At 40.7% G+C, this 27872-nt stretch overlaps 2 protein-coding genes across 2 annotated transcripts; one reads left to right on the forward strand and one right to left on the reverse strand.

Moving 5' to 3' along the window:
• Positions 1–1070: 1070 nt before the first annotated feature.
• zer1 (zyg-11 related, cell cycle regulator) lies at positions 1071–13654 on the reverse strand. The gene is made up of 16 exons (XM_058616713.1): positions 13498–13654; positions 11533–11750; positions 11272–11422; positions 10669–11123; positions 9858–10031; positions 9645–9759; positions 8685–8831; positions 8431–8604; positions 7529–7744; positions 6204–6245; positions 5934–6053; positions 5643–5758; positions 5365–5553; positions 5174–5271; positions 4980–5082; positions 1071–4835 (listed from the first exon to the last, which is right to left on the reverse strand). The coding sequence occupies exons 2-16, from the start codon at positions 11697–11699 to the stop codon at positions 4748–4750; spliced, it is 2355 nt and encodes a 784-aa protein (XP_058472696.1). The 5' UTR covers positions 11700–11750; positions 13498–13654; the 3' UTR covers positions 1071–4747.
• Positions 13655–14343: 689 nt separating this feature from the next.
• tbc1d13 (TBC1 domain family, member 13) lies at positions 14344–27706 on the forward strand. The gene is made up of 12 exons (XM_058616738.1): positions 14344–16758; positions 19153–19226; positions 19308–19348; positions 19513–19574; positions 20298–20397; positions 21466–21548; positions 21654–21813; positions 22240–22450; positions 22535–22698; positions 22891–23051; positions 23587–23644; positions 24135–27706. Exons 1-12 carry the CDS (start codon positions 16583–16585, stop codon positions 24198–24200), a joined length of 1356 nt encoding a protein of 451 aa, XP_058472721.1. The 5' UTR covers positions 14344–16582; the 3' UTR covers positions 24201–27706.
• Positions 27707–27872: the final 166 nt, after the last annotated feature.

A 27872-nucleotide genomic window follows, 5' to 3' on the forward strand; every position in this document is an offset into this window, starting at 1 on the left:
GAAACGTTCAGTTTTCTGTTGGAAATCACAGTTTAATGGCAAATATAAAGCAGCATAAGATAAGATCGTTTTTATTAGGTAGGTCTTATGTTAAATGGCTGAAATTGGTGAGCAGCCATGTTTTCATTGAGAGCTCCATCGCAGCCTGGTTCTTGGCATGATTGTCTGAGGTTAACATACGTAAAGTAATTCAACAAATGACAGCCGGGAGACTTTTTACTATGATTATTTAAGCAGTTCAGACTCTGTACATTTTCTTCCCGACATCATGGCATCCATTTTATCAACTATGTTCGCGAGGAAGGGGAAGCTATGATTCGATTGACAGTCAGTGTCGTCCAATAGGTGAAAAGGACAAAAAAAATGTACAAAACAATAATAAAACAGCATGAATTCTAAAATTAAAGTCATATTTCTGAGATCAAATCTCAGAATTCTGACTTTAACACTTTAACACCTAAGCCTAAACTTTGAAATGTCTGTCTGGACTTTTTTTCTTTTTTTTCTTTTACTAATAAAGGGCCAAAAAATTTGCTTTTGCCTATTTTTCCAGAATAACTTTCAATATATGGCAGTTGTTTACAATTTACTGCATGTGAAAACAGCGTATTAACAATTTAAAATGAAGAAAAACACCAGATTGTGTATGTTAAATTTGAAATTTGCAAAGAATAGAACATAGAACATATCTAAAATAACATTTGTTTGAGTTTTTGTCTCAAGGTCCAGAAACAGGCCCAAAGAAAGGAAACTTATGTACAGGCGTTTTTTCCAACTCTCTCCTCTCTGGCGACAAAGATGCTGATTCTCCGGCAACAGCGCGAGTGAAATTACCGTAATAACGTTGGCTTGGATGTGCAACTTCTCAGCTTTTAAGAAACTGTTGCAATTTTTCCGATAGCACAAACCGTCACGTAATTTCAGTGATGCTTTGTGCAAATGTGGCGTCATGATGCATAAATGAGAGGTTACCCGGCAACATGTGATGTCACAGTCAGTTTAGTGTCCTGGGGGTCAAAGGAAGTGTGTAAATGTGCACTAGAGACGTGTTTAACAATAAAAAAAAACTCTTTCCTTTACCACTCCATTTATTGCTTACTCATTCCTGTTACACTAATGGCCTGGTAATATTTAGATCAGGAAAAACAGGGGGGAGGTCCACACAGTTCAGATCTAATGTTCCTCACTCAAATTTAGATTCAACACATCAGTGATTACAAAAGAAACCAATGACACACACACACACACACAGACACACACGCACGCACTCACGCACACGTTCGAGTATGAAGAATTATGACAAATAAATTTTTTTCGTCTCTTTTTCAGAAGAGTTTTATAAATAATCAGGAAGAGTCGCCCCCTGCTGGCGGGCGCACAAGCTGGGACAAAACCAGCACCGTCAATTAAAACACCGTGTCACTCACAGACAGCGTGTGTGTGTGTGTGTGTGTGTGTGTGTGAGAGAGAGAGAGACATCAGAGTGAATCGTTGAAGCTTTTCATCAAAAAAACAAAACGAGGCAAAAAGGAGAATCAGCTCCGTCAATAAAGTGACAGGCGACTGTGAGAACTTAACACACACTGTGTGCGGTCAGTGTGTTGCCGTGGAAACCACAGCGCATCAACAACAACAACAAAAACAGCAATAGTAAATCTGCCGGGTTTCGACAAAAACCAACATGGAGAGAAAATGGGAGCATTGCTGCACCAGTGCTGCCTTCACTACCGTGGGAAAGCAGAGTTTTCTTCTGATCGCTGCTGAAACTCAAATAATCCCAAATAATCAAAGTACAATGGCAACAAGGTGAGCACCAAACCACCAAAGAGGGACAGCACAGAGCTTAACTAAACAAAACCTGTGTGCACTCACAGTCCGTTTATTACATGATATAAAAATGGTTTATGTATATTAAAAAAAAAAAAGTCCAATAATCAAAAATCCACATTCAGCCTCCGGAGACGTGAGAAAACAAATATTTTACCTATGTGAAAACAGAGTAGAGCAGTGTGTGTCGGAATCAAGCCTTGAATTCTCCCGAGTCATATTCATCTGTTTCACCTGTAAGCTAAGCGTTCCCACTCTGAACGCAGCAACTAACACAAGTGAGTTGTGGTGGGTAAAACACAAATGGCCAAAATAAACTTTGTTCTCTGGCTAAAGAGGCTTCAGATAAACGTTAAAATATTGGTCTGGTGTTTTCTGAGATGAAGCTGTGACAGGAGCTACTCCTCCTCCTCCTCCTGGACTCGATGCATACACATTATGCCCGACATGGTCTGTAAACCCTAACTTTCACAGTATAAACGCACCACTAAGCACAGACTGTCAATAAAAAGCAGTGAAGTGAAGATTTTAACTGAACTAATTCTTCTTTGGAAGCAGAAAACAGCTGAGCAGTTTCCTGAATAAACTTACTCTCGTGATTATGATATCGGTGTAAAAAGTCGCACAGTATCAAACCGACATTCCTACGTTACGTCGCGCGACGTTTTCGTCATTGACGGGCTAGAAATAACATGATAGCTTACTGACATGGATAGCTTTAGTTTAGTCTGACATTTGTAGTACTGCACAATCCACCTTTAATTCTCTTATATATATATATACACATATGTATATGTATATATATATATATATATGTATATATAATTCCTTACTTTCTCCGTTTGCTCAGAACATTTTAAAAAACATGGAGAACTTCTGAATCGTTCAAAACAGTCACAGTTTTTCTAAATGATGTGTTAAACTGAAGATGGGTAATGAAATAACAGTTGCCACCCAAACCAACACACACACACACACACACACACGGTACAAAATCATGAACTCATATCAATAAAAATCACTTTTTTTCTCTCGCCAACATCAAACTGTAAACGAGTTTTTGTTTTCAACATTCGAGCAGTGCGTCGACGCTACGGGAGCCTGAAAGGTCGCAAATGGAGTGAAAAACTACGTTAGGAAAGTAGGAAGGAAGGATAGAGGAAGGAAGGAAAGATGGGAGGCTGAGGGCGATCGGGAGCTGCAACAACAGTCGCTCCGTCGCTCTCCGTCCACGTGAGGACAGTGAATGCACCGTCTTTCTCCCGTCAGTGTTTGATTTGGGTGAAGCAGTTAGTTTTTCTCTTAGCAGCATATTTATTCATTAATTTTTTAATAAAGGGGGTGGGGTTTAAACACGATATGGCCTAAAGTATGTGGACACCCGCACAAAACTCCCCAGAAAGAAGAGGAAATGTTCTACACCTCAAAAAGTCTTTCCAGGTGTTTTTCAGAGGCTCTGGGTAAACCGTTACAAGCATAGCACACGTAATCGTTGGTGGTCGAGTTGAATTGTGGGTAATGGAGGACATTTTGACAGAAGAAGACAGTCTGGACTAAAAATATCAACGCTTAACCTGTACAACAAACATTTGAATTTGACTTCCTCCAACAAAATGTCACATCGTCAAGGGACTCGTGTCACGATACTCAGGCGCGAATGTCGTAATATTTGTGTGAACGCACCTTTACACTTCAAACACGCATGACGTCACTTTTAAGTCAGTCATCCAAAAGCTTGTTTTTTTTTTGAAAACACTATATAATCGCACTGCAGTGTAGACATATTGTGCAGTTTGGACAGACAGACCAGTACTGTTTTGTTGAATAACGTAACTTTACTGAAGTTTTTTGTATTATTATTTGATGTCATTACAGTTACATTTTCTTAAATAGGGAAAAAAATGTTTTAATTGATAACAAAAACGTCGCACTTCAATTTCACATTGCATACGCGACGTGATATTCTCACTAAATTAGCGTCTACTCGTGTTTCTGTGTCGACTTTGTATATAATCGCATGAAGTGCATGGAAACCTGTGTCTTCACGATGCTAGCGTTACACGCCGTCCACTTACTTTTGGCCACGTCATAAATATGTTGTATTTCCCTCTGAAACTCACATCTGCTTCCAGTATATGAAGAATCAACAGATCAAAGATTAAAACACCAAAAAAAAGGCTGAACTAAACCCTACAAACGTCTCCAGAGAGCGGGACGTGTCGTTGTGAGTGTAGCTTCCGAGCGCCGATCACACATACACCGTCAAAACCTAAACAAAATTTAAATATAGAGAAACGTCGTGTTTACAGTTATATTATAAAACATACGCACAAGTAAAAGGATGAGACAAACAGAGATTATTTACATATTTAACAAAACCGAGGTCCATCGCTGTCCCGTCGAACATCAGTGTGATGCATCGCCGCAGGGCTGCGCGCGAGTAAATGGCGAATATTTACTGTACATGTGTCGGAGCGAGTGTGACGACGACGACGGCAGCAGCGCGGGACGCTACGTGACATTTAGCCTTTAGCTCAAAGTGAACGGGTGAATGTAGTGAGCATCACTTCATGCACACACACACACACACACACTCGCCCACAAACACACACACAGAAAAGAAAAAAACACTATCACCTGCCCCACACACACACACACACCCCTCAGAACAGAAGAGATGCTTATGTGCAGCAAAGGTCCCTCACAACTAAACACCATGCACCACGTCTTAAGTCCTATGTATCACAGAGGGTCGGACAGCTCTGCTCTACAAAGTTAATAATAATAAAGAGAAGGAGGAGAAGGAGAAGAAGAAGAATGCACATGAGTGACCCTGGAGCTGATGACAGTGGGCGGGGCCTCTGCTTGGGATTCATTTCCCCCGTCTGCTGGCTGGCTGGCGGTCACGGCTCCCGCGGTGTCAACCTCTCTGTCCGTAGTTTGCCTCCTGTCCGTGGTTCGTCTCCATTGGATCCTCTATGAAGCTTTCGCACAGGCCCATCACTTTCCTACACGGGAAAACACGTCACGAGTCAAAGGTGATCAAACGGCCTCTTATAATTGCCTTTACCTAATCCCCATGTCCAATATTATCTCTTAACAGCTACAGCTACAGTGGTTTCTCAGCTGATACAGGGAGCGGTCAGTCATACCTGGCCATGTCCTTTGTGTCTGGATGTGAGCTGTCCAGTTCCAGAACTTTCTCCAAAAGACTAATTCCTCCTTCCTTTATCAGCAGGGGGCAATATTTGCTCGCTGTGGAACAGACAAAGAATCAGACTTTAGCGGCATTGTTTAGAAACACGTGACGGGGAGGAAGAGAGGAGGCAACGTAAAGGGTACTCACGGTAAACGGACACCAGGTTGTAGAGCGCCCACGTGGCCCAGTGCTGACTGACCGGCGCGATGCTCTGAGGCAGCAGACGCAGAATTGGCTCAAACGATCTGAGAGAAAGAAAATAAGAACCTCGTGGTCACTGATAGAACATTCGAGTCTCGCGTGTTAATGTGTGAAATCTGAACGCCTCAGTACGGCACCTGTAGTTGATGTTGCGGCGCGAGCTCACGTCCCAGCTCTGGATGGCGTCCCACATCTTGTCCATCACGGCGTCTCTGCGCGGATCCTCCATGGACCAAACCTCGGGTCCGTCAAACATGATGTGTGAGAGGACGCCGCACGCGTTGTACGACACCTCGATGCCGTCAGCTTTGCTGTCCAGAAGGTTGCTGCGGAAGCATCGAGAAACATGAGGACAAGGGTCGACCGGATTACTGGATTAAGACGTTTGACCCGTGGCTCGACGGGGGTCTCGTACCTGAACACGGTGATAAACTGTGGGGTGAGCAGCTGTGGCCGCAGAGCTTTGACCTCGGCCACGTTTCCCAGAAGCCCCAGCATGTTGCGGTGAAGCTCCTGCTTATCTGGAAACTCCTGGTTTTGGATCATACAGTGAGAGAAGTAAGGGTTGTGTAAAGGTACTGGCATATATTCAGTGATGTGAGCGCCCCCTATGCCCCCAGCTTGAGACAGCAACAACATGGCTGCATTTTTCATAAGTCCTTTTACAGTTACACTCTGGGGCACAGCCGAGTGGACGTGGACTCACCTGTAAACACTCCAGGAAGAGATTCATGCCCCGGCAGTTGAGGAACATCTGACAGTTGTCGGGCGTCTCGTCGGTGATGTTCCACAGAGCGCTCCAGGAGAACTCCATCACCTGGTCACACTGAGCGGAGACACACGCAGACACAAGGATGTAATCATGTAATGTAATAGATGTAATACACACACACACACACACACAAGCAGTAATTACTGTCTTTAAAACACAAAGTATTCAACCATGAACAGGCAGAGGAGTAAAAGTCAGACTCACTATTCTGTCCTGGAGCTTCTTCTGAATTAAATTCAACATTGTCTGGAAAAAAACAGAAGGAAAATCATTATCACAATAACCAGAGACATTGAGGATGTTTCCATGCACTGTCAAATCCAGCTACAACTACACCATCAATCAGACTACTGTCTTTAGTGTGGAATTAATTAATTGAATGAAATGCTCTGTCAGCTACCATCCATTAACTTAAAAAATATCCAATAATTTAAGCTGACAGAACATAAAATCAGTTTGTCACGGTTGCTGTTAGCGGCTTCTACTATTTAGTTCAGGGTATTAGCGCCCAGACGGAACATATACAGTATATTTAGTAGTAACTTGACTCCTAATCACATTATTTTGGTGTGTTTGTGTTTGTGTGTCCCTCCTCGAGAAATGTAGTACGTCAGAAAACATGTTCATGTACTTTGAAAGTCCAGTTTTAGTCTAACACTAACACAATCATTTTGTTTGTTAATTTTGTTGTTTGTTTGTTATTTGCAAAGTCATGCAAAGGTAGTGACTATAGAGGCAGGGTTGTTTACATCATTCTGAATAGAAAAGTATGACATAAGCCCCGCCCCTTTGCTTCCTTCCTATCCAAGTTAACCAATTAAAAAAAATAATAATTATTATTATTGTATCTGCATTTTATTCACACACAAACTGGTCGTCCCAGAGTGGGAAAATCTCCAAACACCGCCCTTGAGTTCCCACATCGACGACAATGATGTCATAATCCCAACCTCGCTCTTGTGTTGTCGTCTTGTTCTTCTCGTGTTTGGAGTTTGTTTGGTTCGTTCTATCCCTGTTTCTGTGATTGTATACACTGTAATAAATACAGTACTTATTTGAAAACTGCTTTATTTTTTTTTTTAAAGAGGACATAGCCCAGAAGTGCCAATTAACGCTGCGTTTTTGTGTGCATCTGTGTCATTACCTCGTTTATGAAGCCCTAAAAGTCCATAACAATCAGTTCAGCCACTGCTGAGAGCGCAGGGTTTGATTGTTTTTCGTGAGCTCTACGAAGAGGAACGGCACTTCTGTTGACTAGTTACGTCACTGGCGAATCAGTGTCTTCTGACTCTGGGTCAGACTCCGGATCAAATGCATAAGGGATTATGGCATTACTCAATGTTTTGATAATTGCTAGCGGTGCATCTGCCTTTCCAGTATAAAAATAGTATAAAATCCACAAATGACAGGTTTCTTTAACTTGTAACCAAAAGAAAGGCCCAGTTTTTAAACCACTTGACAATTATCATGATATTTATCGATATCTTCTCATTTGAACAAGAGGAGGAGGTGGTTCCCCTGAATATCACCTTAACAAAGCCCATCTTCCCCACAGCTTCCTTGTGATGGTTGTCCACCTGACAGACCAGAGCGTTGCACAGGTGGACGGCGATCCTCTGGATGGACTCGTCCTGACGCGCCGGCTCCAGGATCTTCAGCAGCAGCTGGTTGACCCGCGTGTACTGGAACTCCAGCTCCTCGGGGATACTGAAGTTACACAGGGTCAAACAGCAGTTCCTCTGGACCTGCAGGGGAACGTGGAGGTGAGGAGACGAGAGGGGGGGTCATAAACAACAACAACAACAACAATTTATATTTCCAGATTAGAACCAAAATGATCTCCATACAAGCAGTTGTGCTCTGAAAATGTCTCAATGGTCGTCTGCTTAGTTTGAGGAAATTCAACTAAGAACAAATGAAGTAAGGAAAGGGATTAAATAAATAAAATGCAGCACAGTGATTTTCAAATTAAAAGCACTCCTACATTTTTATTAAACCACAGACAACATGGATTTTTAACACCAAGGTTAAACCTGGGGAATTATCAGCTCAGGAATGAAGTGTAACTGAAACTACTAAGTGTGAAAGTAAGTAAATGTAAGTGTAGTCATGTGAACAGAACACGTAACCATAGCAACTGCAAACCCTCAGAAGTACAAATCGCAAAAGCAATCAATGTATATATTGTAACATGATTTTCTTCATTTGAAATGTAACAGAGGGTCAATAAATACAGACTTTTAGACATATTTTATGCATATTTATGCATTTCACAAACACAATTTGAAATTTCCAAATGTGTGAAATTAATACACAAATTGTGTATTAATTATATAAGGTTTTTTTTATCGTTTTCTGACAGTAAAAATACTATAAATAGTTTTTTCCTCAAACAGAGGTTGTGATGATGATGATGATGATGAGTGTTTACCGTGACCTCCTGGTACTGTTCCATTCCGTTCAGCACCACCTGAATGACCTCCCTGCGCAGCCGCACACTCTGGTCGCTGCGGTACTCGGTGTTGGTCAGGTAGAAGAGAGCGGCGCTGCCGGTCACCTGGATGCTCTTGTCGTATTTATGGCACTTCAACGCCGCGATGACCAGCTGACGCAAGAGTGACAATGAGTTAAAACAGAGAACATTCATAAATAAAACAAACCATAACTACTGGTGCACGACGGTACCTGCAGAGCTCGGAGCAGCTGGCTGCAGTGTTGTATCCTGGCGATGTCAAACAGCTGATTGATGGCTCTGTGTGCGAGTTCAGGGCGGAACTCCGTGTAAGACTCAATGGCGTTGAGGACCTGATCTTCATTCTTTGATCCTGTCACCTAGGGGGAAAAAAAGACCAAAGACGCATGATGAGAAAAATAATCCCTGTACATGCACATCCTGTATGCTTTTTAACTTCAGGATTAAACCCAGGATCATGGATTTTCAACATCAAGATTTAATGCAGGAACACAGATTGATAACCTTGTGTTTTAAATCCAGGAATATGGATTTTTAACTATCAGATCACACCTGGAAATATACATTTTTTACTTTCAAGATTAAACCCAGGATTATGCATTTTTTTACTTTAAGATTAGACCCAGGACCTTGATTTTTAACTTTACGATCAAACCAGGAAGTATGAATTTATATTTCAGGATTAAACCTGGGAACATGGACTTTTTAACTTCAGGATTAAACCCAGGAACATGGATTATTAACTTTAGGATCAAACACAGGAACATGGATTTTTAATTTTAGGATTAAACACAGGAACATGGATTGTCAACTTTAGGATCAAACCCAGGAACATGGATTGTCAACTTTAGGATCAAACCCAGGAACATGGATTGTCAACTTTAGGATCAAACCCAGGAACATGGACTGCTAACTACAGGATTAAACCCAGGTACATGGATTTTTAACTTTATGATTAAACCAGGTAATATGGATTTTTATTTCAGGATAGAGAAGATCCTGGGAACATGGATTTTAAACAGTGTGTCACAGTGTGTGTGTGTGTGTGTGTCTGTGTTTGGTCTCTGGTCCATGATTGATGAACTGCTCCCGCTCAGCACCTACACAAATGTAACATGGAGTTGGAGCAGAGTCAGTGTGTGATGACCTCTGTAAGAACAGAGTGGACTGACCTTACAGGCAGGGATGTGTGTCACGTTACAGAGGGTGGTGTCATACAAGCCCAGAAACTGCAGCGGCCTCTTCAGCTCCTGGAAAGGATAGATGCTGCTCTTACACGGCTCGATGCTGAAAGAGAGAATGAAGAGCTTCATCAAAAAACTTCCTCTGGATCCTCGTGGTCTATAGCGTGTGTGCTGCAGGTGGTGGTGGTGGAGGTGACCCACCTCGGTCGCCCCATTGCTTCTTCAAAGTGTGGAACTGTGCAGTTGTCTAGCATAATGTGACCCGAGATGTCCAGAGACACCAGGTTGACCAGACGCTGAACGACCGCCGCCAGGATCTTCCTGGTCATCTTGAATTTGGAGGTCCGTCTGCTCTCCCGTGAGATGTCAAGATGCCTGGAGAATGAGTGAAGTGTGTTTTAAACAAAGACAAAGGATAATCTAGCTAAAATGTAAGTCAGGTTAAGTTCTAAGAGTATCCTAAAAAACAAGTTTGTGTCACTTTATAAACTGCTCACTCCTCACCAAAGTCCATAGAGAAAATCTGGGATTTTACATCACAGCAACATTGAGTTTTTGACTCACTGCTGCCTCCATCAGTAAGTTCAAGTGTGTTATTCCGTTATGTCTGTGTTTGAAAGCCTTTGATCAGATTGACTTCAGTGACACAAACTTGCCAAATGAGGCAGCAGTAGACCAGCAGCCCCTGTGTCACTGTGAGCTAAAATCACTGATTTTCTCTATGGACTTTGGTCTGGGAGAGTTAGTGGTTTACAAAGTGACAAAAAGGTGTAGTTTCCTGTTGGAAAGAGCTGTTGAACTGTGAGATAAAGCAAAAAACACATTTTTAATATTGTGAAAGCTTAATTTAATGTAGATTTTATTTGGTGAGTCTTTTGTTAAGAATCAGTATTTCTTTGTGTCCCTATTCCACTGAGAGTGAGTCTATCTGCCTTATGTGTTCAAAGACTCTCATTGACCTTCATTGTTCAAACAACAGCCTCAAAACAGTTAAAATGAAGTCCCACTCTACCTGAGATTAACAAGCTCCACCACTGTACTGACCAACTCCTCCGACAGGTCCACATTATAGAGAACAAGCGAGGCCAATCTGTCTTTCCACTGGGTGAGAAAAGTCGTCCCCGCCAACTGTACATTGGACAGATCTAGCGAGGTGAGCGACTTCAGGGGTTTGAGCAGCGTCTCGGCGTCCACCTCATCGGGCAGGCCGCCCAGGTTGAGCAACCTGAGGCGATTAAAACCCTGGAAGTTAAAGTCCGTCTCCAGTGCTTGCCTAGATACGGGACTCTCCGCGTCCTCGTCATCTGAGTCTTCGTTACAGGCGAGAGGGGCGCCGCCTTTCCTGTAGAAGATGAGGCTGCAGCCGAAAAGACAAAGTGACACCAGGGTCTCACGGAAGCAGGTTAGTGCTTTCAAGCTGCGGGAGGACAGACTGTTGCAGTAGGTGAGGTGGAGCTCAATCAGGTCCTAGTTAATTAAAAAAAAAAAAAAAAACACACACACAATGGTATTAATTATTGGTTATTATCAGCAGATATCTCCATTGTTGCAACCTCTGCAAATCAGGAAAGGTCATCCATTCACAGCCAAATCTCGCTGACTTGCAGCACCCCACCTGTTTCTTAATGGCCTCCAGATCTCTGTCCCGTACAAACTCTTCTCTCAGCTGTACCCTGGTCAGCCTGGTGCTTCGAGGGTCCGAGAATAGCTGGAAGAAGCTCTCCTCGGGTTCAAAGTTACTGTCTGTGTGCACCAACTCCATGTATCTGTTTTACGACAGGCAAACAAAAGACGAGATATACACCGTCACAACCCGAGCATTTTTGAAATTGTAAAAAATTAGGCAAATGGCAAAGTGACTTATGCTTTCACATACGTGTTGACCAACTTGTCACAGATTTCACTGGGAAGGAAGATGTCTGAGCGCAAGCAGAGCTTGTTTCTAAACCCCTGGTAGCACATGGTCCTCCTGAGGTTCCTCAGGCAGTAGACCGTAGCCAGGGTCATGAGGCTCTCGGGGTTGTCTCCTGCTTTGGCTGCCATGTTAGCCTCTTGTTCTCCGGCTCAGGGCAAAGGCAGGGCAGTGCAGGTTACCTGAGGAGGTGATTGAGAAACATGGTGAAGAGTCAGAAGCAGTATTTGTATGGTTGTCACTTTATCTCACTGTTAGACAGCACATTTCGAAATAAAAAACAGACATTTATGTCACTTTGTAAATCACTCATTCTGCCACACCAAAGTCAATCGAGAAAATCTGCCATCACAGCACACAGGTGTTGTTGGTCCACTGCTGCCTCCATCAATTAGATTCAAATGTGTTATTTTGTGATTTTGGGGTATGAAATCCTTTGTTCGGCTTTATCTCAGTGATATAAACTTACCAAACAGGGCAGCAGTAGACCAGCAGCTCCTGTGACTTGGGAGCTAAAAATGCTGATTTTCCTCCATGGATTTTGGGTGCGGGAGATTACGCAGTGTACAAAACAATATAACCTTTAGTAAACCTTTAGCATTAGTAAATGCCTACTAATAACATAAAAATTGGTAAACATATTCTTAAAATATTATATACATGGCTAAAATGTGTCTCTTTTGGTCCCTGCTGTGATTTCATCAAAGACAAAAAAAAATCACAACATGACGGAACAAAAAAATACTGCGTCTAAAACTGTAGACACTGTCATTATAAATGCCACAATTAGCCAATTCTGTTTTTTCTCTCTCAGTTTTAATCAACTAAAATTTTATCTACCACTTTTAAATCTATTAAATAAGAATCAGAATTAGCAGTTTAAATTCAATTCCAAAAAGATGAGCACAAAAGACAATACCTGAACACAACAGTTAACTTTCTTAAAATGTTTCTTTACTTTTATTTTTATCTGAATTTAACCACTATCCTCAACAGATTGTGCATAAATAAGATGACATCTTTTTACGTCGTTTTAATTATTTCTTTGTGATAAGGAGCAAAGAAATCAGAAAATATTCCCATCTGAGAAGCTGACAAATCTAAAAGCTTGTTTTCATTGAATCTAAAACCCAATAATCGATATCAAAATTGTGTAAAAAAAAAAAGTTAGATTAATTTAGTAAATGATTAATCGAGTACTTAATGGTCTCTAAAACGTCAAGAAAAGTTGATCAGTGTTTACCAAACCTGGATATGGTGATGTTCTCGAATGTCTTGTTTTGCCCACAAACCAAAATGTATTCAGTTTTAGTGATTTTTTTTGAGATAAGGAGCAAAGAAACCAGAACATTTTCCCATCTAAGAAGCTGACAAAACTGAAAGCTTGTTTTCATTTAATCTAAAACCGAACAATAGATAATAAAATTGTAAAAAAAAAGTTATATTAATTTAGTAAATGATTAATCGAATAATCGTTGCAGCACTAAAGCCTGTGTTTGGTTGCTACGACAGGTTTATTAGCTAAACACATAGCAAAGCATCCTGAGGGAAACTAATAAGTTAGCGACCTAGCTAGGGCGCAAGCTAGCAACACAACACAACAATTTACTTTCACAACACCAACAGTTCACGGCGGCTGAAAACCCGACAAGGACATTTAGCCTAATGACTTAAAACAACTTAAAACCCCAGAGGTCAACACTTGTTATCCTATATTAAGCCTTCATTTTGGATGTCAGCGGTGCACTTCACGTCTAAATTAGCTTCGCTGCTAACGCTGACTTTCCCCCTGCCTGCCTGCCTGCTATGATGTTAGCCGCCGCAGCTAGCGGCGCTAGCGCCAGCTAAAAGCCGAGTGTGGAGACGCACCGCGGCTACAGTGGGAGGTCAGCGCGCCGTGAGTGCATGAACGCTCCGCCGCTACTCTACCTGAGCTCCCGCCGAGGCTGAGTGTCCTGGTCGCGGCGACAAAACGAGTTGTTACGGGCAATATTCACTCATCTGGTCACCGTTCTCCTCCGATGTCAACAAACAGGCTCCTCCCCTTGTTCCTACTTGTACTCCTCCTCCTCCACCTCCTACTTCTTCTTCTACTTCTCCTAAAAAAATGTAGGTTTGTATTTACTTACAGTAAAGCACACTGTATTTTATTTAAGATAAGGTAAGATAGTCCTTTAGTAATCTAGCAGTGGGGAAATGACATTTATATTTGGAATGTTTATACCTATTAAACACCTATATGTACCTCACAACACGATACACGATACATTGTCCACGATACCAATAATATCACGATGCAACGATCCTGTGATAATCAATAATATATCAAAAGACAATCGCACAGCGATACATGCCTACAGTACATACAAAAGGCTTATTCTACGGCTACAAAAAGCAAAGCAGCATTTGGATTTAAAGCGATGATACAGCCATACAAACATACGTATGAGTCGTGTTTGTTTGTGACACTGCCTTTTTTTTTTCTTCTTGTTCTTCACACTGTTTTTTTTCTTACAATAATTCCCAGCAGTCTGTGCACGAAGAGGCGCGTAATGCTTCCCCTCTCCACACATCGAAGTGCTTTATCACATTTTTGAAACGTAACCACCACAGATCGAAGTTGCCCTTCACTCTCATCCTTAGTAATGTTCCACCTGCTGCCTCTTCTTTATCTAAAGTCACCAAAGGACTCTTGCCTTTGATTAATTCACAGGAATAAAGATTTGTGATGATTTTAAAAATGTTTAGAACTTACACAGCTCAATATTTGTTCATTTATGTCAGCTGGGATTGGCACCAGTGCCCCCCCACGGAGATGAATGGATGAATGGATATTTCTACATTTGAGAGGCAGAATCCAGAAGGATAAAGGAATGAGGATGAGTATAAAAGAATGAGGGAGAACTTTGAACTGTGATTGGGAGACTGAGGAGACGATGAAGCAGTTTGGGGAGAGAACTTTGACCTAATAGCATATTTAAAATATATTCCACCTGTTATTAAACCCTGGACCTCAGGGTGGCCCTCACAAAATATCAGGCCATGTTGACGTGGTATTTCCAAATAAAAGCCCTCTGAAATGGCAGAATTGACCTATATTCTAACTAAATTTAGACAATTATAAAAGGGAAACTACCTGTTTCCACAAGCAAATTCCACTTCATAGTAGACCCCCTCAGTCCACTACTACTGAACACACCGCGTTCCAAATTGTTATGCAAGTGATATTTTTCTCTAATTTTTCAAAATAGTCGATGCAAATGACAGTCAGCATTATTTTCAAGTCATGAATCGTTAGAGTATAATTTGAATGTTATTGAACAAACCTTCCAATGATAACAGTATTTTTTTCAAAAATCAAAAACTTAAAATGCACTGATTCCAAATTATTATGCACAACAGAGTTTTAAAACATTTTATAGGTTGTAAAGAACTGAAAATGGTCATTTGTTGAATTTGCAGCATTAGGAGATCATATTTATTGAAATCAAAAGCTACTCAATCAAAAACATCTTAACAGGTCATGTTACATTTTAACATAGGACCCCTTATTTGATAGCAGCTTCACAATACTTGCATCAATTGAACTTATGAGTTTTTGGAGAGTTTCTGCTTGAATTTCTTTGCAGAATGTCAATATAGCCTCCCAGAGCTGCTGTTTGGATGTGAACTGCCTCCCACCCTCATAGATCTTTTGCTTGAGGATGCTCCAACAGTTCCCAATAGGGTTGAGGTCAGCGGAGGATGGGGGCCACACCATGAGTTTCTCTCCTTTTATGCCCATAGCAGCCAATGATGCAGAGGTATTCCTTGCAGCATGACATGGTGCATTGTCATGCATGAAGATGATTTTGTTACGGAAAGCACGGTTCTTCTTTTTGTACCATGGAAGAAAGTGGTCAGTCAGAAACTCCACATACTTTTCAGAGGTCATTTTCACACCTTCAGGGACCCTTAAGGGGCCGACCAGCTCTCTCCCCATGATTCTGGCCCAAAACCGCCACCTCCTTGCTGACGTTGCACCCTTGTTGGGACATGGTGGCCGTCCACCAACCATCCACTACTCCATCCATCTGGACCATCCAGGGTTGCACGGCACTCATCAGTGAACAAGTTTGAAAATTAGTCTTCATGTATTTCTGGGCCCACTGCAGCCGTTTCTGCTTGTGAGCATTGTTTAGGGGTGGCCGAATAGAAGGTTTACGCATAACGGCAAGCCTCTGGAGGATCCTACACCTTGATATTTGTGGGATTCCAGAGGCACCAGCAGCTTCAAATACCTGTTTGCTGCTTCGAAATGGCATTTTAGAAGCTGCTCTCTTAATCCAATGTATTTGTATGGCAGAAACCTCCCTCATTGTGCCTTTATCTGCACGAACCCATGTGCTCCGAATCAGCCACAAATCTCTTAACAGTACGATGATCACGCTTAAGTTTTTATGAAATATCTAAGGTTTTCATACCTTGTCCAAGGCATTCAACTATTTCATGCTTTTCAGCAGCAGAGAGATCCTTTTTTTTTGTCCTTCTTTAGTAGTTTTTCCTTTAATTGGGCTAATCTGGCAAACTCATTATCACAGGTGTCTGAGACTGATTCCAGTGATCCAAAGATTGTGATTGTGAGACACAACACCATCCATGATTTTAATTGAAAAACAAAATGTGTTATCTTTATGACACAAATACAATTTGCATAATGATTTGGAACGCAGTGTAATTGCCACCATGTATCTGGTTTCGTCTTAGGTTTGCACGTCCAGAAGATGGCAGCAGCGTTGTCAACCTGTGAAAAGCCAGAAGTGAAAAAATGTGTTTGAGTTAAATGGAACATTTTGTTGCATTTTTTTACACGTTTACATATATTATAATAAAGGTATTCAACCACTCAATAATTATTTTCATGAATACTAATACTAATATTCTTTTATATATAAAAAATGCATTTAGAAAAAAAGTATGAATAATGTAAAAAAAATCAACATTTGATTAAATTCTGTAGTATACATTTTATATTATGTATTTAATAATAAAAAAAAAAATGTGTGTGTCCATGCATGCGTGTGTGCGTCTATGTCAACAGTGTTTTGGTGAAGGCGGAAGTGAGACGAGGACTTCCCTCTGGACAATTATTCATTCCTCTGGGAGACAGAGTGAGAGGACTGCAGACATGTCTACAGCCTACAGAAACAGGTGAGACATCATCGTCATGTTTGTTTGTCCCCGAGTCTCTAACAGGACACACGGACACACTGAGCAGCTTGCGTCGGTCCAATTCATCCTCTGTAGCATCTGTTAGCATCTCTCAACACAAAACATCACCTGCTGTGTTAGCAGTAGCAGTATTAGCCGCTAACCAAAACACAAGCTAAGTCCGGGCATTTCAGAAGCACACACTTCGTGCCCGCTCGCGGTGTTCGTGTCGCTCAGTGCCGGACGTCACATTTTAACGAGCCTGCACGTGTGCAATGCAAGCCAACACGTTAGCAACCCTGTAGGTTTTACGTGGTCAAGGCAGCTGCTAGCCTAGCCTAGCTCCCTGGTAGCACGTCAGCTGACACATCACGTCTAACGTCATTTGGCTAACGAACAGTCGGCTAGCCTCCAGCTAACTGCACTAACAGCTGTGAATCATTGACTGTTAAACTGTCATCCTGTCATGTTTTAAACACTAACAAATAAACACACGTTCAATCCATTTGATTTTCTTTTTGTATTTTAAAGGACATTGTTGATTACAAACTAAAATGGTCTGTATCAGTTTGAAGTGTTGTTCATGATTAAAACAAGATTTCTGATCATTTCAGCTTCTTAATTGTGAATATTCTGGTTTCTTTGCTCATTATAAACAAAGAAATCATTAAAACTGAATAATTTTTGCTTGTGGATAAAACAAGACATAATCATTTCCAGGTTTGACAAAAACTGATCAATATTTTCAAAATTTTCTGACATTTTATGGACCAAACGATTACTCGGTTCATGGAGAAAATACTTGACAGATTAATAGATTATAAAAATAATCGTTAGCTGCAGCGCTGGTGTACTCTGTAATGATCTTCTTCATACCTTGGATGTGTTATGTGAATATTTCATCCAAAACTATTGTCTTTCTATCCCCCTGAACCATCATTCTCCTCTGACCCTTGGCATCAAAATGACATTTTTTGTATAGAGAACTTAAGCTCACGAGATATTTCCTCTTTTTCTTTGACCATTCTGTGTAAACTCTACAGATGTTTGTGTGTGAAAATCCCAGTAGACCAGCAGTTACTTCTTATCCTTTTTCCAATATTTTCCAAGACGTGCAACGCTGCCCTCCACAGAAATGTTCAAAGTTCTTCACTACAATCCAATTCTTCTTCTTCTTCTTCTTCTCCTCCTTCCATTATCTCATGGTTACTATTCTACTTCTAAAATCCTGTTAAATCTCACACATCACAATGTTGATGTCAGAATGCTGAATTGCTGATATGAATCTGGACGACAATCATTATTGCACCTTAATCTGCTCTGCTTTATTTCTCTCCAGCCTTGTTTTCTTCTTTTTACATAGCATTTCACTTGGCACTTTAACTGTACTGCAATGTTTACATTGATCTCTACGCTGACAATTGCTGCTTAACGTCTTAGGGAAGTGTGAATGTGCGTGTGCCGGGGGAGGGGGGGGGGTTGTAAATGTGTATTTAAATATTTAAATCTTTGGATCCCTGTGAAACGCTCTCTCTTTTTGTTGCACTACTTGTTGTATGTACAGCTTAATGACAATAAAAGTGATTTGATTTGATTTGATGTTCGAGCAGGAATGTTTTTTTTATTTTTACGTATTTTGAGGAGCCGTGGCAAACGCAAATGCAAAAAACTGCCAAAATATTCCAGCACAGGAAATGAATTGAGAGATTTTATGGAGGTCCAAATCAAAATTGATTGCCCCAGGGAACCAAGTACAGATCAAATATTGTGCTGTTTTTTTTGGCAGCTTTCCCCTACATTACTCAACCAGTTTTTGCATCAAAACATTCAGAACACTTAAACCAACAAGGTCAAAGTCCCATAAATCACCTTTCTTCTTCATTCTGATGCTCAGTTTGAACTTCAGCAGCTCTTAGTGACCATGTCTTTGTGCCTAAAAATCGTTAAGTTGCTGTCATATGATTGACAGATACAGAGATATTTACAGTTGAACAAGTGCGCCGAATAAAGTGGTTGTTGAGTGTAAGACAGTTGGCCAAAAGTCTCACCTAATCAAATTTACGTCTTTCCCCCACACCAAAGATTTTACATCACAGCACACAGTTGTTGATCCACTGTTGCCTCCATCACTAAGTCCAAATGTGTTATTTTGTCACGTTGGGGTTAGAAATCATTCATTAGCTTAACGTCAGTGTCACAAACTTGCCAAACGAGGCAGCAGTAGACCAGCAGCTCCTGTGGACGCTGATTTTCTCTATGGGCTCTGGTGTAGGAGAGTCAGGGAGAAACTCTCTCTTTAATATGTGGTAAAGCATTGTTGCTAAAGAGAATGCTGTGATAATGGATTCAGAAATTATTTTTTCTTCAACTTGCCTGTTTTTATTTTTGTTTTAGAATACAGGAGTTCAAAGTGGCCTTGAGTGAAGAAAACATAAACCTGAAGGCACTAAGGGAGTTATGCTTCAATGGTAAGTTTCGCACATTATGTTTTTCTGTGCTTTTTATGTTAATTTCTTATATTTATTTACATTTTATTCTATTTCATGCAGGAATCCCATTTGAAGGCGGCATACGAGCACTTTGCTGGAAGGTAAGTTGGCCTTTCTCTGTTTTTGAAACTAACAACAGACTCGCTGTTGAGTTGTAAATGATGATGATGTTTTCTGTGTTTTAAACAAAGTTTAGACAATTTGAGTAAAGTGACATTTGACTGATGTGGCAAACGTTCTGCTCTGTTTTTGCCCTCCGTCTCAGATTCTTCTCAATTACCTCCCTGACGATCAGACACTATGGGAGTCGTTCCTCAAGAAGCAGAGGTCAGTGCAGCATCCCTTTATATTTTTTATCTATTTTGGTGTAACCAAGGCAACCGTCATATCATTCAGCATCGCTGATGACATTAGCGAATGTGGTAAGCTGATTTAGAAAAGAAAAAGAAAGAAAAACACACGCACACTTTAACTGTGACTCACCAAACCTGATGCTGTTTATCACGGTGGTGGCGTCTCCTGGTGGAAAAATAACAACACCACTTCCTCTCAGCTGAAGACTTCCTCTAACGTGACTGTTTGACAATTTGACAGACTCACCTTTGTGCTGAGTCATGTTATGGATTTATTTTCTTACAGCACTGAGTAGACAAAAGTTTAGCAGCCATAGGTAAACCCAGGCACGGCACAGTAGTAACATAATCTTCCATCCTGTTAATTATCTATCTTTTTAACGGTTCTGCACCATCTTACCTCGCTGAACTCTGAGGTCTAATAACAGGTTGCTTTTAAAAATCCTAACTAAAATGTTTTATACCTTTTTATATTGCTGTGCCTTTAACTCAGTGAAGCACTTTGGTCAACCTTGTTGTTTTTAAATGTGCTTTAAATGAGTTCTCTTGATTTGACTGGGCAATGACAAGTGACCATGGTGCTGTTTTTATATGATTTGTCCATGTTTCTCAACATGTATGACTGAGAGAATGTGCAATATAAACCTGTGAGAATGTGATTGATTTATGAATCGGCGTCGTTCTGCATCTCTTGCAGGGACGTATACTCGCAGTTCTTGAAGGAAATGATCATACAGCCTGGTATCGCCAAAGCCAACCTGGGCCTTTCCAGAGAAGACGTGACCATGGAGGACCATGTGAGTGGAGTGTTTCAAATATATGTTTATTGAGAAACATGTCTTTGAAAAAGGCACTCTGCATAGCATTACATGTTTCTTTTAGAAGATTGTTACACACAAATAAGAAGACAAAGACAAAAAAGAAAGAAAGGAAAAAACAATCTAAGAGAGCAAACAACAAACAAAAAAGGCACAACATAATCCAAACCACCCTCTCCCTAACCCAACTTGCCCCAAAGCTCAGTACCCATGTCTACCCCACCCTCCCCAGGAGTGCATTGCTACGGACTTCCTTGTTCAGTTTAGCTTATGTTTATGACAGCATGAGAATATGTTTACTGCTTCATTTTGCCATTAGGGAGACGTGTTGTTACAGGAAATTGAAGTTTCTGTCACTTTAAAAACCGTCCACTGTCTCCAAGTCAGCGTTCTTAGCTCCCAGGGACAATGAGGTCTACTGCTGCCTCATTTGGTAAGTTTGTGTCACAGAGTTAAACCCAAACACTAGATTTCAAACACAGAAGTCACAAAATGACACATTAGAACTTACTTAAGGAGGCAGCAGTGGAACAACAACTCCTGTCTTATGTGATGTAAAATTCCTGATTTTCTCTATGGACTTCTTTGTGGGAGAGTGAGCGGTTGACATAAATTGACATAAACTTCAGTTTCAAGTCAATTAAGTCTGTCTGACTAACGGTCAGCTAAGGTGCCAAACATTTTACTATGATCTCGTACCATTAAGTGGCTGGAGATTTTATTCAGTGAGCCTTTTGTTAAGTGGATAATATCGTTTTTTTTCCCCCTTTTGCTGGCAGCCATGTTCTGCTCTCACAGTTAACTTAGTATTAAAAGGCAGCAGTTTATCATAAATCTCAGACATTTACAAACATATATATTATATATATATATTGTGTAATTGCACATGTATATTACAAAAGTGACCATTCAATCGTCTTCTCTTTGTATTTAGTAAAATGTAACTAAACACTAAAATAATCTGTTAAAAGTATAATTATACCAATTCATACCAGTTTAACTCATATATCAACAGAAACTGTATATTTGACGTTATTTATTTTTCAGCCTTTAAATCCAAACCCAGACAGTCGATGGAATAACTACTTTAAAGATAATGAGATTCTGCTGCAGATCGACAAGGACGTGAGGTATTACTCTTCCTTTTCAGTCGTGTTCAGGCAGCATGTGATTAAAAATGCATACATTCCACAGCCTGTCGTCATATGTGTGTGTAAGAGATGTACTTTTTCCAGGCGACTGTACCCAGACATGGCGTTCTTCCAGCGTCCCACTGACTATCCCTGCCAGCTCATCCTGGATCCTCAGAACGACTACGAGACACTGCGGCGACGCGTCGAGCAGACGACGCTGAAGGCTCAGACTGTGAACCGTAACCGCAGCGGAGTCACCAACGTAAGTGACCGATTTCCAGTCATAAAATACTCAGATTGAGCTTTTAATACTTGCCGTTTTCCTGTGTCTCATACACAAATCGTGCAAGGACTTTCGCAATCATGAGAGCGCGTTGATTTGGTGTTGTGAACGCTGGACAAGTTGTTGATTACTTTAAAATATCTTATGTGTTTCTAGGCTGGATATTTCAGACTTTTTTAATGACCCACCAGTTTGCAGAGATTTCTACATGTTTCTGTGACAATCTCTTTTATAAACAAATATAATCAGTATGAAACCTGAAATATCTCCAAATTAATTGATACTAAATCAGAAATTTCATTGAACCAGGACCTCGTGAATCAGAATTGAATTGATTCAGGAAATCAGCAGCGATACCTAGTGGCTGTTGTAAACATTTTGCGTCTTTTACAAACTTGTTCTAAGGTCAGTTCACCTGGAAAGTCCCTGAACCTGTATCCATCCAACGAGTATGAGGTGCTGCCCAACGGCAGTGAAGCTCATTGGGAGGTTGTGGAGCGCATCCTCTTCATCTACGCCAAACTCAACCCGGGCATCGCCTACGTGCAAGGCATGAATGAGATCGTCGGGCCGATCTACTACACGTTCGCCACAGACCCCAACAGTCAGTGGAAAGGTGCGTCAACGTCTTCCCAAAAAAAAAAACGTCCTGGATGTTTCACACACAGGGAAACGATAACCCGTCGCTTCACTTTTCCAGAGCACGCTGAGGCCGATACGTTCTTCTGCTTCACCAACCTGATGTCGGAGAACAGGGACAACTTCATCAAGAGCCTGGACGACTCTCAGTGTGGCATCACGTACAAGATGGAGAGTGTGTACTCGATGCTCAAGGGCAAAGACCTGGAGCTCTTCATGAAGCTGGTACGTCCAAGGCCTCGCGTCCACTCTCTGCTGTTTTTTTTAGGGTCAGTTCAGTTGAACGCTCACATCCAGGCCTGATTCCAGCTGTGATGGTGCGTTCAGAGACATCAGTCTCATTAGATGATATCTGTCTGATACTGGTCAAAAGTGTTGACTTTGCTGTTTTTCTTGTGTTTTTTTGTTTCTTCACAGGAAGAGCAGAACATCAAACCCCAGTACTTCACATTCCGCTGGTTGACGTTGTTGTTGTCTCAGGAGTTCCTGCTGCCGGACGTCATCCGCATCTGGGACACGCTGTTCTCCGACGAGGGTCGATTCCACTTCCTCATCGTGGTCTGCTGTGCCATGCTCATGTCAGTCAGTTTTTTTGTTTTTGTCACTTTTAAGTCAGCAGCTAAACATTAAGCCGTAATGATTTTGATGTTTTGTATTTGAACCATGAGGCCGCAGCGAGGACACGGATGAACCATTTGCCAAGAACAACATTTTAGGGCTCCTGGCGCGTTGTTTTCATGTGGATAAAAAGCATATACGATATCATCTCTTTGCAGATTCTTCTAAATTCTTTCTCGTGTGTACAGGCTGTAAACATAGCAGCTCCTCATCAAACGCTTCATCGTCGTCATTTGGGGAAGGTTGAGAAAAGGAAAATGCTGACGATGTTACAATAAACAGCGACACTGTTTGATTATGACCAATGAGGAACCGATACCAATTTAGTGTCTTATCACTAAAATATACAGTCTATAGTTTAACTTAAGAGCTCTGTTTCTGAAACTGAAACTGCCGGGTCGTGTGAAGTGATTTTAAAAACGCAGTAGTGTGGACTTTAGCGTGACTCTTCATGTCAGTCATGGCTGGTGTTGATTTGATTTTGTCCGTTCGCAGACTCATCAGAGAGAACTTACTGGCCGGAGACTTCACCGTCAACATGAGGTTACTGCAGGTGAGGCTTTTTTATCATTTACATTCAGTTTTCAGACACAAACTCTGGGAAATATATATCGAAAGTTGTGTTTTTCTCCAGTTTGATCTGAATCAGTGTTTCCCAAACTTATCTACATGGGGGACCCACAGTTTAACCCCTCTGTTACCAATACTGATGTCACCGACATTCACTCATTACCATAACTCCTAGACTGTTTGTGACCCCTCATGTGGAGGATAAAGTGGTAGACGATGGATGGAAGGATACTGGGAACCAGAGAAATAGACAATTCTACAGCCATAAAATCAAATGGACAAATGAGCTTTAAAAGGTGGCAAACTATCATGACCCATATCAGAACATAAATAAACAAATAATCTCCCAAGGGATGTTTGGCAGATTCATTAAAAGTCAATTTATGTGTGTTATTTAAAACATTTTCACATTAATCTTAACCTCAAAGGCTGAGAAATGCGACAGACTCACGTTTTCCCTCCTGATGTTTCAGGATTATCCGATCTCGGATGTCCACACGATCCTGACCAAGGCCAAAGATATGCAGGACAACGCTTAACCTGTCGTCCCCTCCTCCTCCTCCTCCTCCCTGTGCACGGGTGTGGTAGGTGGAGCTCCAACGTTACAAACTGTATCACGTGTGACATGTTTTTGTGTGGGCTGGGCCCGGCCTCGTGTGTTTGTAAAAATCAGCACCCTGCCTTCTGAACTGGATAAGTGATGTGTGACCAGTGGGGGGCGCTGTGGACGTGCCGAAACTATCGCTTCCTCAGAAGTTGGAGAAGAAGTAGGAGGAGGCGATACCACTTGCTTCTTGATGCATTATGCGATATAGACTGACCTGGGATAAGCAGCGGCCGTGCTCTCATGGCCACCGCGTTGCCCTGACGGTGGCCGACGGTTGAACGGAAAGACCCACTGCGATCAGGCATGTTTTCCAGGCGAGTGGTTCAGTGGGCGGAGCGACAGCGCATGTTTGTTTTTAAACCTTTTTAATGTCAGAAATTCTATGTTTGCCTTATCATGATCAGTTTCAACCACGTGGCGCGAAGTGATGGGCGGGGCCTAATGCAGACGTAAAACGGGGTCAGTGGCGGTGAACAAAGACGCCAAAGCTTCCTCCCACTGTATGGAAAATTTAAGCTAAGATATCTCGCACTCTGGTGCTGCCATGCTGTAATTGTCATGTGAATGGGCGGGGCCTATGATTATACTGCAGCCAGCCACCAGGGGGTAATACGGATGTTTTACTATCTTGATCAACAGTTATTGATTTGAAAGATTTTGTCAACTGGAAATATAGACACAGTTTGCTTTGACAGTATAACATGTGCGATTAAATGGTGGTGTTTGTCACAATGAACATAAAAATAATAACTTAATATTCGCAAAGTTTTTCCGTCAACCTGGGTTTTTCAGAGACAACAGGAAATGTTTCAAAAGTTTTCCCGTTCATATTTAAAGAACACATTCGGAGATCGTCTCATCGTACATGTTTATAACAGCAGGAGAACGAGCGTTTAAAATCAAACAAACAAACAAACAGATGAGGGGGCGGAGCCTGGGTCAAGCTGCAGGAGGCGGGACATTTGCTTGCTGTGATTTATGCAGAGCTTTTCCTGCTGACATTTTGTCTTGAGGGGCTTTTATGGATATTTACGTTCTTACTGGGGTCACAACTAATTATTCTTTACATTATTCATTATTTTCTTGATCAGTTGATCTGTTCATTGGCGTTTCCTTAACCTGAAAAAATGTGTGTTCTTCAAATGTTGGGGGGTTTTTTTTGGAAAGAGGAGCAAAGAAACCAGAAAATAACCTCATTTAAGGAAGCTGAGAAATCGCAAAATGTATTTCAAAACAAATCGTACAGATAAGTCGATCATCAAAATAGATGGCGACCAGTGCTGGATTTCATTTACAGCCTCTCAAGACTGAAGTGTGTGGGTTTTTACATTATTTTTTTCTGGCTCATACATTTAGCCAATTTTCTTCCAACTGATAAAATACAACTGTTTAAAGATAACAAATAATACAAAAAAATGCTTAACTTCAGTAACCAGTTAATGAACAACACTAATGGTTTGTCACGTTATGTCTCTGCAGTATTTTATGAAATACATGAAATGGGTCAAGTAGCTTTTGCAAGGAAAATAAAGCTTAAGTCAAGTTTCTGAGAACAAAAATGTGTATTTTTTAAAATAATTGGCAAATGATATTTATTAAAAAATGACAAACATTGGCCTGATTAATCAGTCTACCTCTACCCTGTGGTTAAATGTCATTTAATTTTTCCTGCTTCGACCCACTTACATTACATCAGTCTTCAGACAGGTCATCCTTTTATGTTCAGTGTGAAACGGACAAACAAGTTTTTTTACTTTATTGTTTTATGTCTGTGGCAGATTCAAATATCTGTGAACACTGTTATAAAAAAGCAGTGCGTAACACGGCATTAATGGAGATCAGTGTGATGTTCTAAAGGCTAAAACTACTCTCCAAGTCCTTGAATCTATGTTCATATGAAGGTCTATCTCTTTTTTTCTTCTTCTCTGTTCATATGTGACGAGTCTCTTCTCCACATGAATATGAAGCAGGAAGTCACAGTAACTGTCAGATCATGGGACCAGAACAGTTTGAGCCAACCTTTCCCGGTAAACTGAAGTATTTCTCTAATGTACAACCTTTTAAATTCAACCGTTTTTTCTAAAAAAAACTGTCTCACAGTCAAATCTTACTCCACTATTGACTATAAGCACGGTCTGGTTTACAATAAGTCAGCCCGAATATTTATATATAATTTAGCAGAGGCTAAAGAGGCTGATGATGTCTCATGATGCTGGAAATTGATGAAAACTTAATTTTAAGGGTTACTACTCAAACAACCACTTAAAAAAACACTTGGTAAACATTTTCGATCAATATCAGAAGTTACCTTTTTAAAAGCCCATATTTTTAGCAGAAGTTGTAAGTGACGCTCCCCGGCTTATGCAGTAGCTGGTGTTTGACCAGAGAGGGCAGTAGATAGACCATTTTTCTTTGGTTATATAATTTCAACACTTTACACTAAAACTGTGAAGATATGCACCTGGATCAACTAATAACATTAACTAGACACACATATATGCTAGTCTTCATCTGGAAAAACAGTGGTTTAGGGGTTTTAAAAAACTCTTAAAAGAATAACACATGTATTTAAACTTGAACCAAACTTGACCAAGTGTTTCCAGAACTTTCTATATTAAAGACGGCAAACAATTTTAACGACTCATTTACAATGTATGGTAAATTTATTTCAATGTCAAAGGTTGGGAAAATTTGTTGATGCAAATTTGTTTGATGTCCCGTGACCCATCTGTGGGCCGTGACCCAGTCTTTGAGAACCACTGGATTTTCCTCTTATTTTCAGACTCACTTTTATATTTTATTATTTTGTTTTCTGACTTTGTGCTCATTTGTTTTGGCTTAATTGCGTCCTCCAGAAGACAAAGAGGTGATGTTTGAGATGATTGAAGAGTGAACAAGTCGAGTCCAGAGGCCTGAAACATTAAGTACATTCCCCAGCATGATGGAATTAACAAAAGTATTTCATCGACAGCAGCTTTATTTAAAAAAAATCAAGCCATGATGTGCAAGGATTTGACTGATTTTTATTGTGAAATGGAAAAATGTGACAATGATAATGTCCAGAGTTACAAACAACATTTGAAAATAATTTGTGAATCATCCACAAAAAAGGTTTGAGTTAAACTGAGGGATTACTAATTAACGATTATCTCCTTACTCCTCTCTAGAATGTGTATTTATTTCTATCCTGATGGCTGTGTGTGTGTATGGGTGTGTGGGTGTGTGTGTGAGACTATACTCTTGTTATATTATATTGTCATGTTATTTGCATGGTTCCAGTTTTGTAAGCACATTTTTTTTGTATCGTCTCCAGTGTTAAGACTTGTGTGTGTATATGTATATGTATATATATATATATATATATATATATACATACATACATATATGTATATGTTTTTACAGACGTGCATTAAAATGAATGATCGTCTTTAACTGCGATGTGGTGTTTCATTATTGCAAATTAGTGGAATGACCCTTTAAAAAAACATTTTACAGTAACTTCTCAACCAAGTAAGTAGGTGGAATAACCCTTTGAATGTATAAGAGACAAATACTTTGGAATTCACTAAATTTAGATATCTTTTTGGTTGAATAAACCTTTAAA

Source organism: Solea solea, chromosome 19, assembly GCF_958295425.1.
Source record: "Solea solea chromosome 19, fSolSol10.1, whole genome shotgun sequence".
NCBI classification, from domain to species: domain Eukaryota; kingdom Metazoa; phylum Chordata; class Actinopteri; order Pleuronectiformes; family Soleidae; genus Solea; species Solea solea.

What these genes read in the sequence shown, in the direction of transcription:
- zer1 (XM_058616713.1), bottom strand. Translation starts at nt 11,699, where the DNA reads ATGGCAGCCAAAGCAGGAGACAACCCCGAGAGCCTCATGACCCTGGCT. An exon ending in CGCCGCAACATCAACTACAG is followed by an intron (nt 5,272 to 5,364) that starts GTGCCGTACTGA and finishes TCTTTCTCTCAG; the next exon opens with ATCGTTTGAGCCAATTCTGC. An exon ending in GACACAAAGGACATGGCCAG is followed by an intron (nt 4,836 to 4,979) that starts GTATGACTGACC and finishes TTTCCCGTGTAG; the next exon opens with GAAAGTGATGGGCCTGTGCG.
- tbc1d13 (XM_058616738.1), top strand. Translation starts at nt 16,583, where the DNA reads ATGTATTTAATAATAAAAAAAAAAATGTGTGTGTCCATGCATGCGTGT. An exon ending in ACGTGACCATGGAGGACCAT is followed by an intron (nt 20,398 to 21,465) that starts GTGAGTGGAGTG and finishes TTTATTTTTCAG; the next exon opens with CCTTTAAATCCAAACCCAGA. An exon ending in TGGAGCTCTTCATGAAGCTG is followed by an intron (nt 22,699 to 22,890) that starts GTACGTCCAAGG and finishes GTTTCTTCACAG; the next exon opens with GAAGAGCAGAACATCAAACC.